General features: G+C 31.5%; 1 protein-coding gene across 1 annotated transcript; it reads left to right on the top strand.

The window, feature by feature from the left end:
- The first annotated feature begins 3946 nt into the window (after positions 1 to 3946).
- On the top strand, positions 3947 to 8882 carry LOC148298574 (uncharacterized). The gene is made up of 2 exons (XM_088276781.1): positions 3947 to 4051; positions 6874 to 8882. Exons 1-2 carry the CDS (start codon positions 4040 to 4042, stop codon positions 8149 to 8151), a joined length of 1290 nt encoding a protein of 429 aa, XP_088132907.1. The 5' UTR covers positions 3947 to 4039; the 3' UTR covers positions 8152 to 8882.
- Positions 8883 to 14512: the final 5630 nt, after the last annotated feature.

Below are 14512 nucleotides of genomic sequence, written 5' to 3'. Positions count from 1 at the left end.
TATATATATATATTGTATATAAATACATATTATTATTATTATTTTTTTTCAAAAGTGTCACAACTTGAAATGAAATATGAATTGTTCTTCCATATTGAATCGAGACACCTTTAAAATTGGCATCTAATTCTAAGGGTGAATAATCCAGTGTCCGATATAAAAAAGGTAACGACGAACCTTGGTCATTGTTCAAATAAAATATACGTGTAAAAAACTATTGATTGTCATTTTATTATATTAAATGCAGTCCCACCTAGAAATGTACATATAGTACATATTTTAAAACTTAAATTACGCTACTATCAGGGGCGTACATTCCATAAAAAAAGGGCGGGCAGAAAAGCAGTGCCTATCCTAACTTACCCGCTTGACATATAAAAACGCAAACCAGTACTTACCCTACCTTACTAAGTAGTACCTACCTTACCTTACTATCTACTTCTACTGCCTACCACAATTAATTCTCTGTGCACGCCACTGACTACTTTAATATATATAACGGTTTGAATAACAAGTACTCGTAATAGTAACATATGTTTCAATATCGGTTTTAAATTAATGATCATAAGAGCTGATTCATAAAGACGATGAAAGTGAACGTACACAGTTTTTGAGGTTTTGTATTTTTTAAAATTTGTTTAGTTAAATACATACTACAAATTGTCTATTAATATTCTAGTTCCTGTGTGGGTAGTATTACGTTTTGATGGACACTAATTCTATGAATTCTATTTGAAAAAGTTATACAACGCTATTAAGAAATGGTCTCCTTTCATACTAATTTGTTATTGATTGTGAATGCGTATAGTGTAAAAATGCCTTAGCCTTAGAACATGTCATATTGCCTTAGGCTAGAGAATTGACTATTTTTCTATTTGATAATACTGGCAAAAAGCGTAAACTATAAAATCCTTGTTTGAATAATCACTATTATGTAAAGCTTTAAGCCCGAATAAAATATTAGAATTTTATCTTAGAGTTGCATTTACTTTTAAAACCACATATATTATATATATATATATATATATATATATATATATATATATATATATATATATATATATATATATATATATATATATATATATATATATATATATATATATGACATTTCGAACTACCTAGTGTATTTTGCCTGTTTAAAGAACGTTGAAAACTTTATAATGTTCATCATTGGGTCAAAATTGCATATTTTCGAGTTAACGTTTTTTGCCAGTTTACCCAAGATATGATAGTAAGTACCTTGAGTTAGATAATATAGCTTTATTTATTGGTTGGCATTTAATTTTAAGAACTCCATAATTTATATTCTGAATATTAAAATCAAACACTGATTTTTAGGTTCTACTAAGTTGTATATTTTTAATATTATTTTTTGACAACTAAACATATATGAAGAAGAATATGGAAGTCTGGGCATTTACGGGGCTTACGACCGGGCTGGTTTAAGTGATCACTTTACACACTTGTAACATTCATACACCCATGATAGACAACCACACTACTTAAATTCTTAGAATTCTCTAAATACATTGTTTAAATTCGAAACGTTGTGTTTGAACTCACTAGAATTTCACTACAGACATCTATGGTGCAATGAAAGGAGCGGAAACTCTTTAATTAGTATGTGAGGTCCGAATCCTGATTTTTAACCACATATATGAGAAACGCTAGAAAATATCATTTTTTTTAATTTCAGAGATTTTTGACCCGTTAATTTATTGACAACATTTTGAGGTTGTCCAAATACTTGTTCACAAATCTTGATTATCAATTAGGAGTTATTATTATAAAAAGAGAGTATCGGGTTGTGGTCCCGTGGTTAGTGTCGCGGACTCTTGAGTCAGAGTTTCTCGGGTCGAAGTCACTCTACCACAATTTGATGCCTATTTCTAATAATGAGCCGCTTAGGCTCACAGAAACAGTATGAAATTTAAGTATTTTTGTAAAAAATAAAATCACATATATCTCTAAAAAAAAATCCTTATTGGAGATAATCCAGTGAACAAGTATTTGGATGCACTCAAAATGATGTATATTTTAAAAAAAAATCGTGACATTTGTTTCGCCTTGTTAGGGCATTATCAAGCTACTGACAGTTTAAATGTTTCGTTACTGAACCATGTTGATTTTATCCACTGGATATATAATATATTGGGGAGGTATCTACTCTGTTGCGGCTCGGGTGGTTTAATTTATTTTAAATTAAGACTGTTTTGATTAATAAAATTTTACCGTAATCGATAACCACAATTTCAAATTACAATGATCAATATTAAATAACGAGTTATCTTAATGTTTCTGGGAAGAAGTAATCAATTTATTAAATTATTGAATAAAAAAATTAACACGAGTTCTAACCATAGAGTAGTTTAAAACGAAACAATGGCGTATATCTTTCTTTTAATTATAGTTGAAAACACTAATTGAGGTTAAAAATATAATGTTTTATAAAAATTAAAATTTTTATACTCAACCAAATGAACAATTATTTTTGACATCTCAACAAAGTTGAAGAAGAATATGGATGGCTTGGTATTTACATGGTTTATGACCTGTCATAATCTGGTTAAGTGATCACTTTACACACGTGCAACATTCACCATTCTACCCACGATTCAAAACCACACTACTCAATTTTTTGGAACTCTTACATATATCATGAATCTCATGACACTGTAGTTGCGTATTTACTGGAGTCATCTTTAATTGGATAAAGAAAGCTTTTACTTAGCAGTGTTATTTTTATTTGGATGTATGTAAGATCCTAACTGGATTATTTTATATGCTGGAAAATGCCTGAAAACTATTTTTTTGTGCAACTTATAAGTAATTTTACCGATTAAAATAAACGTCATTTGTGGATTATTCATATACTACCAAATATTTCAAATAATTGTTAGTAGTCGTCAGATCAGGAGTCAAAATAATTGACAGATATGTCTGAGGAGATGCATGAATATTAAGGAGGCGAAGATTGTTTACAAAGACAGATTGGTAGCGCGTTGTATTCTCTCTGCCTACCCCTGCGGGGAAGCAACGTGATGGTTAGTTGGCTAATTAGTTATATCTGTAATTTTTTTCTAAAATACTACCTCAAGGGCGCTTCGATGTGATTGAACACCATGAAATGTCAATAAGTCATATTGATATCGTAGTGTGTCCCTATTTTCACATAGTTAATCTTGACATGAGCTTTGATCTTTCCCTTTTCCCCCTTTCCTCCCACTCGTCCCTCTTGCAGGTGTTTATATTAAATTACAAATGTGTGATTTTGTAACAGGAATAGTACAAATACCTGTTTTGTGTTATTCTTCAATGTAAATGTATTTATTTACAACAATTTTAATAAATTCTTAAGAACCAGATTTCTAAATTGGTTCATATATTTTATAACTATCAAGAAGTTGAGTAGTGTGGTTGTCAATAATGGGTAGAATCGGTGATTGTTACACTTGTGTAAAGTGACCACTTAAACCAGCCTATGACGGTCGTCAGCCCTGTAAATGCCCAGACTTCCATAATCTTCTTCATCTTTGATGAGATGTCAAAAAATAATATAAATGTATTTATGTATCTGTTCTGTACAATATCCAAATAATAAAAAAAACAGTGGTACATCTGTTTTAGCGGAGAAAAAATGATTTACTAGTTTAGAAAATTGACAGATCAATTCAAGCGTGAATAGAAGCAATAAAAAATGTGTATTCGTCATACTAGTGATAGGATCAGATTTTATTGACAGCTCAAACTGTAAGGGCTGAGGTTTGGACCAAAAGCGGTATTATTCGAGTAGAATTTGTGATGATATTAAATATTACATATGCGTTACCGTATATTAACACTTGTTGCATCCTTTCTCCACTACATCTGTTACCTCTCACGAGAAATGTATCGCGGTATAAAAGAACGGGTGACCACTGAATTACCAAGCAATCTCTCGAGTCGCTCAGCGGGTTCAGTTCTCTGGTATTTTTGAAGTAAAAATTCATTTAGAGAGACAAAATCATAATAAGTTCGTTATCCAAGCATTGACACCATGAAAACAATCGTACGTACAAAAATATCATACTTACTCCATTTATAAAATATCATACAAATATTTTATTTATTGTTTCGGCATTAACTTTGTGGTAAGACATGTTACAATAATTAAAGAAAACACTTCGTTTTTTACCACTTGAGTTTTATTATAGACTACATGTTTCAGAAGTTAAACTTCCATCATTCAGGTCTGTATTATACAGACCTGAATGATGGAAGTTTAACTTCTGAAACATGTAGTCTATAATAAAACTCAAGTGGTAAAAAACGAAGTGTTTTCTTTAATTATTGTATCATACAAATACATGTTATTGTAAAGGATCTGTGAGTTTACATATAACGACTGAAAAATGTAGAATCCTGGAAATTGAAGTTACGGTCGGTGAAAAAACGTGTTTGAAAACAATAAAAAAAATAGATATGTCAATTTCATGTGAATATTTATTATTTCATTACTTTACCAATAATTTTTTGAAACATATTTTTTTTAAACTGTATAATTAATATCAATTCTCCTTCCTGCTAAATCCATTATTTTATATTTTTTTTAAATATCTGAATGTTTTTTAATAGTTTTATAACATAAATGTGGAATTGTTTGATTGGCTTTTTTTCAACGTAACTATTTTTTGTTAATGTAATGTAATGTTTATTATTGTTAATGTAACTATTGTTAATTATATCATTTTTTTTTATATGTAAGCTGTACAATTCCCGAATAAATAAAATAATAAAAAATCACGTTAATTACACTTTTTCGGAGGCATTGTAAATTATACATTTTAAACAAAACATATGTTTTCAAAGCATTTCCGATTTTGCATAGTACGACTAAAAATATTTTGAATCTTAGGGATTGTGCTTATAGCAGACAAAAACGTGTTTTAACACAATAAAAAAATATATTAAAAATATTAATAAGACAGAAAAATGTTATTTCACACATCAATTTATAATAAATAATAATTATTACATTACTTTGCCATCGGTTTTTTTGGAAAAAAAATATCATTTTATAGACGGCACAATTTTATAAGTAAATTATATATTTTTGGAGGGTGTTACAAGTTTTTTTTTTTAATTACGCCTCGTTTATTTTTATAATTATTTATTTTATTATTATATTATTATCATGCATCATGTAGTGTGTCTATGGAAAGTTTTTTTTATGTTGAATGTTTCAAATTGAGTTTTTTTATGTATGTTTTATATAATTTTATAAAACATACATAAAAAAAAACAAAATGTGAAACATTAAAATTTATTTTATTTATTTGGGAATTATACGGCTTATACATTAAAAAAAAGTTAAATTGGCAATAATAAAAGCCAATTAAATAATTTCACATAAAACATATGTTATGAAAACCTTGTTGTTAATTAAGAGTGCTTACATTTTTGCGAATGATTTTAATTTACATTAGTTGATTACATTCTCTTGTTGTTATTAACTTTTGAGTTGTTTACTTTTTGAATACAACTTTTCCGTTAAAACTATTGACACGTGTTTCGATACATTCAATAATATCTATTCAAATACCCTACGGTATTTGATAATGATGCTAAATTCTTCTTCTTCTTACCCTTATTTTCACCCAATGGTGCATAGGGCACTGCATCGTAAAGAAGCAGTGTTAACTCGACCGTTAAATTGTGAAGAAAAGGTGATCAGCCTTTCGCTTCAGGTACCAGTCCAGGGTCAAATTAAATATAAATATTAGACTGAAAAATCAATAATATTTATTTTGACCCTTTTGGAAATCGAACTCGGGGCCTCCAGCATGATAGCCTAGCACGCTAACTACTACACTATTTACCAAGTAGAAATTAAATGAAAAACGTAAGTGCGGAATAAATGTATGAAATCATTTTCTTTACTTACTGTAAAACTGGAAAAGCCATGATATGCCATAAACTTTTTCGAGATTATAGGAAAAGATATTTTATTTATTGTTTTGGCATTAACTTTGTGGTAAGATATGTTACAATGATTAAAGAAAACACTTTTTTATACCACTTGAGTTTTATTAAAGACTGCTAGTTTCGGAAGCTAAACTTCCATCAATTAGGTCTGAATAATAACTGACTGTTATTATTCAGACCTGAATTATGGAAGTTTAGCTTCCGAAACTAACAGTCTTTAATAAAACTCAAGTGGTATGAAACGAATGTTTTCTTTAATCAAAGGAAAATATATAGTATTTATTCGACTCATAGATCGCAAAACTACTTAAATATAACTCATATTACTGGGTTAGTAGTTTCTACGCTTAAAAATAATGACATCCGATTCATAATCTTACATCCCGTAATGTATTGTTATTAGTACATTTAGTTCCGCATTCCGTAGCCTTCCTAATGACATTTTTTTCCATTGAGATAGTCGTATAAATACTACTTTCTTACAATAGGAACTTAAATAATAGCGTTTCAATTTTGCTACCAAATATCAACTGGTCCATGAACTTGCTACATAGATATTATTTCCACATAAAACAAAGAAGAACGCCATGCTTTTTTGTAGAGTATACTTTTTGTGTGATGTGTTAATGAAAGGAAATATGTATTTAAAAATGTAATATAACATATATACAAACGAACATTTGGTATCTTAAATATTGTACTTGATATTAAAAGCTGTCCCATCGCATTCCCAGATCTGATACAGAAGCATCTAGGCTTTCCGATAGACCTTCTCTTGCTAAGTATTTTTTTGTTATTTTTGTTTTATGAACTAAGTTAAGAAATTTATGTAAAATTTTAAACAAATTTGTATGCCGATTTAATGTACTATAAAAAATAGAGATTAATTTTTTTTTATTGTTCCAGACTTTAGGACTTTTGCTTTTCGGCCTGGTGCTGGTCAAAGGAGAAGCTACCCAGGAAGACTCGTACAACGCCGCATACGCTGCTTCTCACCAAGCATACGCTAAAGGCGACGACTCCAGCCAAGGTTATGGTTCTGGGCCAGCAGCATCAGCTTCATCCAGCCACGGAGGCTACTCTCAACCAGATTATTCATCGTTCGCTTCTTCCGGAGCCCAAGATCAAGGATACGCAGGAAGCACCGGATACGCGCACCAAGAGTTCGGAGGTGGAGACGGAGGTCATGGAGGCGGTTTTGGGGGTAGTTTTGGAGGCGGATTAAGCGGAGGTCTTGGAGGACACGGTGGAGGACTAGAATTGTCTCAAGGATACAGCCACGGAGGGTCTGGATACGATCAAGGAAGCAGCGGTTACAGTCTAGGTGGCGGTGGTATCGGACACGGAAGTTCTGGATACGATCAAGGAAGCAGCGGTTACAGTCTAGGCGGCGGTGGTATCGGACACGGAAGTTCTGGATACGATCAAGGAAGCAGCGGTTACAGTCTAGGCGGCGGCAGTATTGGACACGGAAGTTCTGGATACGATCAAGGAAGCATTGGAGGAGGATACGGAGGAGGATATAGTCAAGGCGGCTCTGGTTTTGGACACAGTGGTTCCGGGTATGATCAAGGTAGCATCGGTTACAGCCAGGGATCTGATATCGGACACGGAGGGTCAGGAGGTTACGATCAAGGTAGCGTCGGATACAGCCAAGTGTCTTTGGGTCACGGTGGCTCCGGATACGACCAAGGAAGCATCGGAGGAGGACACGGTGGAGGATATGGCGGTTCTGGATACGACCAGGGAGGCTCAGGCCACGATCAAGGATCTTTCGCACCGATTCAAGGAGGAGTGAGCCACCAGGAAGCTGTACCGATCAGCCAACACGTCGAGGTATCAAATCCCGTCGCAATCCCAGTTTACAAACAGGTTCAAGTACCAATCTACAAGCCAGTGCACATCAAGATCCCTCATCCGATCCTGGTACCGGTTCCTCAGCCTTACCCTATCCAGGTGCCAGTCAGCAAGCCTTATGCCGTTCCCATCATCAAGGAAATATCGGTTCCAGTACAGAAAGTAGTTCCATACCCGGTTATCAAGAAGGTTCCGTACCCGATCACCAAACACGTTCCGTACCCAGTTGAGAAGCACATAACCGTTCACGTACCTCACCCATACCCGATCAAGGTTCCCGTCATCAAGACCATCATCCACACATCTAAAGGACACGGATCTCACTAAGCGAAAGGTGTTGCATCCAGCCGACCGTCCAGTTCCGATCTTTGACATTCACTTTCTTGGTGGAACTTATGTAATTAAAAAAATCCTTTCTCTCGCTTTGAACGCGACGGACATTCACTTGGTGATCTGATATACTCCGGTACATTCTTCCAATTACATTATGTATTCATATAACGGCAATTTACAATCACCAATTCATTTTTATTGATCTGAGATGCATTTAAAGAAAGTGCGAGATGAAAGTGTTGTCTTAGCCCTGCGAGAGTATTGGATTTTCCGCTTTGTAAATATTCCGACCACTTTTTTTCATTCTATTACTTCGTTCGATTGAATGTCTTAGGTTCTTTTCTTTATTTTCTGTGATACTTTAATTTATTGTTTTACTTTTTAACGTTACTCTTATTTCTTGTTTCTAGAGACTTTTTAGACATTAAGGCAGTTTGCAGAGTAATCGAAAGGTGACATTGCCATTGCTTAGAAAAGTCATAAAACACAAATACGATATGGTTGTTTTGTGATTTTGAATCTCTTAGATGTTCAAAAAGTATCTTAGTATCCATTTTCTTCTTCTGCCTGTCTTTTCTAAACTTTTTCCTATTCATTTAACAAATAATGAATGTAACTCCATCGAGAAGAAACATCTTCGTGGAAACATTTAATCTGTGATTTGTTTTGAGTTTTTTCTATGAAATGATAGTCAAGACATATTGTTATTGATTGTTTTGTTATGAATTGTTGGTTATTTAATTATATTGTTGCTTGTTTTGTATTTTTACATATTAAAAATTATTTCATGAAAATATTTTGTATATCTTATCTTTATTTTATTTACTTAAAATTTAATATGTCGGGTTGTGGTCCCATGGTTAGTGACGCGGACTGGGAATCGAACCCAAAATCTCAAGTACGGTAGCTGAGCGTGCTGACCATTGCACTATGGAGGCGAATAAATAAATAAGAAAAAACTAACTACGGAGGCAGACAATTTATTAAGTAAAACTTAAATTTAAAATAATTCTATCATATAAAATTCCAGGCATTCTTAAGCATCAGACAAACTTATATTTATCTTATTTTGTTTCGGGATTCACTTTGTGGTAAGACGTGATTAAATCGTTAGTAAGACACTTGTTTTTTGCCACTTGAGTATTATATGTTAAGCTGTGGTCCCGTGGTTAGTGTCGCGGACTCTTTAGTCAGAGTATCTCGGTTCGAACCCGTTTTACCACAATTTGATACTTATTTCTACTAATGAGCCACTTAGGCTCACAGAAATAGTGTAAAATTGAAATATTTGTGTAAATAATAAAAACACAAATATTTCTCTTTAAAAAAAAATATCTTCCTGACTCTTTTATTTATCACTCATGTCACATTGTTAATTTGAACTTATCACAACGAACCAAAACTACCCATGATAGAAAATTTTGAGAATTTTTGAACTTAACTATGTATAATAGTGTACTTATAGAATTTAGTAGTAAGACGTTATGCGGTACTAACAGCATAATGTTGGTCGGAAAATTGAGGTTTCCTTTGAGTCGTGTGGATGCAAAATTGTTTAAAGTAGCTGCAATCTGAAAATGACCATGATTTTACAAATATCATGGTTTAATTTCAAACTCAATGCAATGTTTATACTTTTTATTAAAATTTTACTTAGTAAATGCCACTATTTCTTAAAATCTACTGTGACACGTATTTTGATGCATTTCGCATCATTTTCAAACCAAAACATTTAAAAAACACCCATAGTATGAAGAACACATTTATTATTGCATGTAGTTATTAAAAATAACCTAATTTTCAGTTGTCTTTAAAAAATATTGAAAAGTATAGCATAACGTTAGGTACTACTAGAGTGTAAGGTAAGTTAATCCGAACTTTTCCAAGTCTGAAGAGGCCACTGCTGTAATTAGTTTGTATTTTCGGGTACAAATATAATAATAATAAATAATAATAAAACCCTTATCCGCACCCCAATGGTGCAAAGGGCACTGTGTCATATTAACGCAGTGTTATCTTGATCGTTTACACATGAAGGAAAGGTGATCAGCCCTCCGCTTCAGGTACCAATCCATGGTAATATTGAATAAATATTGCAGCGAAAAAATTACTTATATTTATTTTACCCCCCTTGGGAATCGAACCCGGGACCTCCAGAACGGTAGCCGAGCGTGCTGACCATTACACTACGGAGGCGGACAAATATACCTATATACATATATATATATATATATATATATATATATATATATATATATATATATATATATATATATATATATATATATATATATATATATATATATATATATATATATATATATATATATATATATATATATATGTATATATATATATATATATATATATATATATATATATATATATATATATATATATATATATATATATATATATATATATATATATATATATATATATATATATATATATATATATATCTATATACAATATCTTCCGATCAACCAAAAATAGACAAGTGATACTGGTTAAGGTTCATACTTCATGCAATTCTTTTAAATAAGTGGGTAAATAGTGCTTGCTCGTAATTGAAAAAAAAACATAAATAACAAACACAAACTAAAAAATAACACTTACCTTTTGAACGAATAATAAATAAACTAGAACATCGAATATTATTGAATCATTTAAAAAAAAATGAGGTAGGCAACTGGATTCAGATATGTTTGTATAAAGTAAGGATTGAGGATATGGGGATGAAGTAGAGGAACCAATAAAAGGATGAAATTATATAGAGTTCCAAGGGTAAATAATAATGTAATTTAGATAGTAGAGAGTTTATATTTGTTAAGGATGTGAAGCGAATATGAAAAATAGAGAAGAAAATATCTAAAAATAGTATAAATTATAATTGATTGTTCGTGCCCAATGCTAGCTTGGGAGCATTCCATGCTAGCAGTATAACTAAAATGAGCGAATAGAATTAGTCGGACGTTTATAAAGCAATCATTAGAAGCTTACTGAAAATGTCATTTTGGACGTAGGAATATATATATATATATATATATATATATATATATATATATATATATATATATATATATATATATATATATATATATATATATATATATATATAATTTAAAAAAAAATGAGGTAGGCAACTGGATTCAGATATGTTTGTATTAAGTAAGGATTGAGGATATGGGGATGAAGTAGAGGAACCAATAAAAGGATGAAATTATATAGAGTTCCAAGGGTAAATAATAATGTAATTTAGATAGTAGAGAGTTTATATTTGTTAAGGATGTGAAGCGAATATGAAAAATAGAGAAGAAAATATCTAAAAATAGTATAAATTATAATTGATTGTTCGTGCCCAATGCTAGCTTGGGAGCATTCCATGCTAGCAGTATGGCTAAAATGAGCGAATAGAATTAGTCGGACGTTTATAAAGCAATCATTAGAAGCTTACTGAAAATGTCATTTTGGACGTAGGAATATATATATATATATATATATATATATATATATATATATATATATATATATATATATATATATATATATATATATATATATATATATATATATATATATATAATATATATATATATGTTTATGATTTGGGTCCTATGCATAAATCGAGGGACGAATTTACTATCCTGCTTAGCAAAAACCCTATAAATAAAGATTCAAATTTGGTTTTTGAACATAAGTAAATTTTTTTCAATGTACCTATTTTAAATTGTATGATCTATTTTAATCAGTAATGAATTTCACAACTTTTTTTGGGTGTGTTTAAATCCTTGATCACAAATCTTGGTTTTTCCAGGTTTCTTAGGAGTAATTTTCACTTTGTAGCTATACCAAACAAACATTTATTGCTTCAATGAAACCATAGATATAAAAAAAAACATGTGTACTTTATCTGGGTTCCTCCATAAAATAGTTATTTTTAAATAGGTACATATGAGGAAAAAGAAAAAAGTAAATACACTCTTTGATTCTTATATCCATCTTCATCTGCTCATTCTGTTATGTCAACATAAAATTACTACTTATTGGAGAAACCTAGAGTTATGAGCAAAAATTTAGACACACTCAAAATGTTAAAAGAATTTTAAATTTGTTTGGAATTTAGACCGACCATTTTGTATTCATTCTTCAACACCCATAATTGCAACTGAAAGATAATATTTTCCAGACAATAAGCTCGCTATGTATACAAGAATACTTACATTTCGTGTTTACAGGGTACATTCTTGATAGCATGTTGTGGTTTTTGTATAATTGGATTTCCGCCCATATAACCCCCTGTCAAGTTGTGGGTTTAGCTACATTTAGTTCGTATTGGGAAATTGCAAAGTAACTCTTCCTTTGGCTGTCACTGTACAAGATTAATGTGCCTGGTTATAAATTGGTGGAAAGACAGCGCCAATGCGCTTTGCAACCCGGAGGTACACCACCCTGTATAAAAATGGCGACGTGGTGCTTTGAACTTTATTTTAAGGCTTTAAAAACTAAATGATTGTGATATGCACACAGCATTTCAATACATTTGAATAGAATATGGATTTCTGAGTTCCATGAGTAACATTTATTTAACATCTCAACATAGATGAAGAAGAATATGGAAGTCTGAGTATTTACAGGGCAAATGACCTATCATAGTCCACTCAAGTGTTCACTTTACAAACGTGTAACATTAACCACTTCTAAATTGTTGGGTAATTTATCCAAGATTAAACAAGGTTATTGGATTGAATTCTACTTTTATTTACATTTTTGCATACGATAATATGTGACGCACTCTAGTGAGTGTGTGATATTGTCTTAGTAAGATGAAACGCGTCACATATTATCATATATATGTAAATAAAAGTAGAATTCAATCCAATAACTTTTTTTTTGTTTTGCATATATTACCCAAAAATTTAAAATGGAATTCTACCAACCATCTGCAGTTACAATAAATTCACCAAATCTACCCATGATTGACAACCACACTAACCAAATTCTTGGAACACCTATATATGTATTTATTTCGAATTTGAACAATATACATATATAAACATTCGAAACAAAGTGCTTATATTCACAAAAATTTAACTTGAGACATCTATTGTGCGATGAAAGAAGCTTTTTACTGAGTGGAAATTCTTTTTGTATCTAGCTTTTCACTATATTATATTTATTTAAAAAATATTTTTATATAACAGACTTAAGACTTTAACGAACAGCCCATTATATCGAGGTTTTACTGTATTTTAATATGGGGAGTACAAAAAACTGTATTGTCCGATTATCACATTTTATTAAAAAGATACAAAAAAGGTTTTGACGCATTTCGTGTTGATGTCTAAAGGCAGTCTTGGAAAATATTATATGCCAGTTGGCCGGTGACATGGGCTACGGAATTTCATGGGAATGCGAATATCCCAAACCTCGAGTGTGGGTGACACCAGTGGCGAGCCGCGGGGTTGGCCAAGTTAAAAGTATAAAATTTTGAGTGTGTCTAAATACTTGTTCACAAATCTGGATTATCTCCAATTATAGGAGCAATTTTTCCCCAACCCAACAGATATTTTATAAAAATAATACATTGGATATAAATGAGGTGAGTTAAAGATTTTAGGGTGGTAGATATTACCGCTATACGGGAAAAGACATGGAGCAAGAATATGCATTAAAATAAAATAAAAATAGCGAAAATGGCTAGGTCAGGGTTTTATATTCGCAAGACACATTTAAAATATTCGTACCCTGTATATTCAAAACATTAATCTATTAATTTACAAGTAATTTGCACCAACCTCACTGATTAAACTTACATACTTCAAAGTTATTATTATCTAGACATCTTAACAAAGATGAAGAACAATATGGAAGTCTACGCATTTATGGGACTTGCGACCGTCAAAGGCTGGTTCACATTACCAATTCTACGTATGATAGACAACCACACTATTCAAATTCTTTGAACATCTAGATATTTTTAAATAACTCAAAACACAGCCCTTGAATTCAATAGACTTCACTAGGGATATATGTAGTGGGATGAGGCAAGCTTTTTATTAAGCAGAAACTCTTTCATTTGTATGTGAAGTTCGAATCCTGGATTAAATTGACACACTTGAGAAACGCTAGAAAATATCTTTTTAATTTTTATATAAGAGTCCGCCTCCGTGGTGTAATGGTCAGCGTGTTTAGCTACCGTGCTGGAGGTCCTGGGTTCAATTCCCAGGGGGGGGGGTGAAAATAAATATTGGTGATTTTACACTGCAATATTTATTTAATATTACCCTGGACTGGTTCCTGAAGCGCAAGAGTGATCACCTTGCCTTCATGTATGTACTGATCAACATAACAC

This window comes from Brachycentrus maculatus, unplaced genomic scaffold (assembly GCF_059751285.1).
Source record: "Brachycentrus maculatus isolate JH-2025_06_01 unplaced genomic scaffold, ASM5975128v1 h1tg001854l, whole genome shotgun sequence".
Lineage (NCBI taxonomy): Eukaryota > Metazoa > Arthropoda > Insecta > Trichoptera > Brachycentridae > Brachycentrus > Brachycentrus maculatus.
This window is presented reverse-complemented; position numbering and strand designations above follow the sequence as displayed.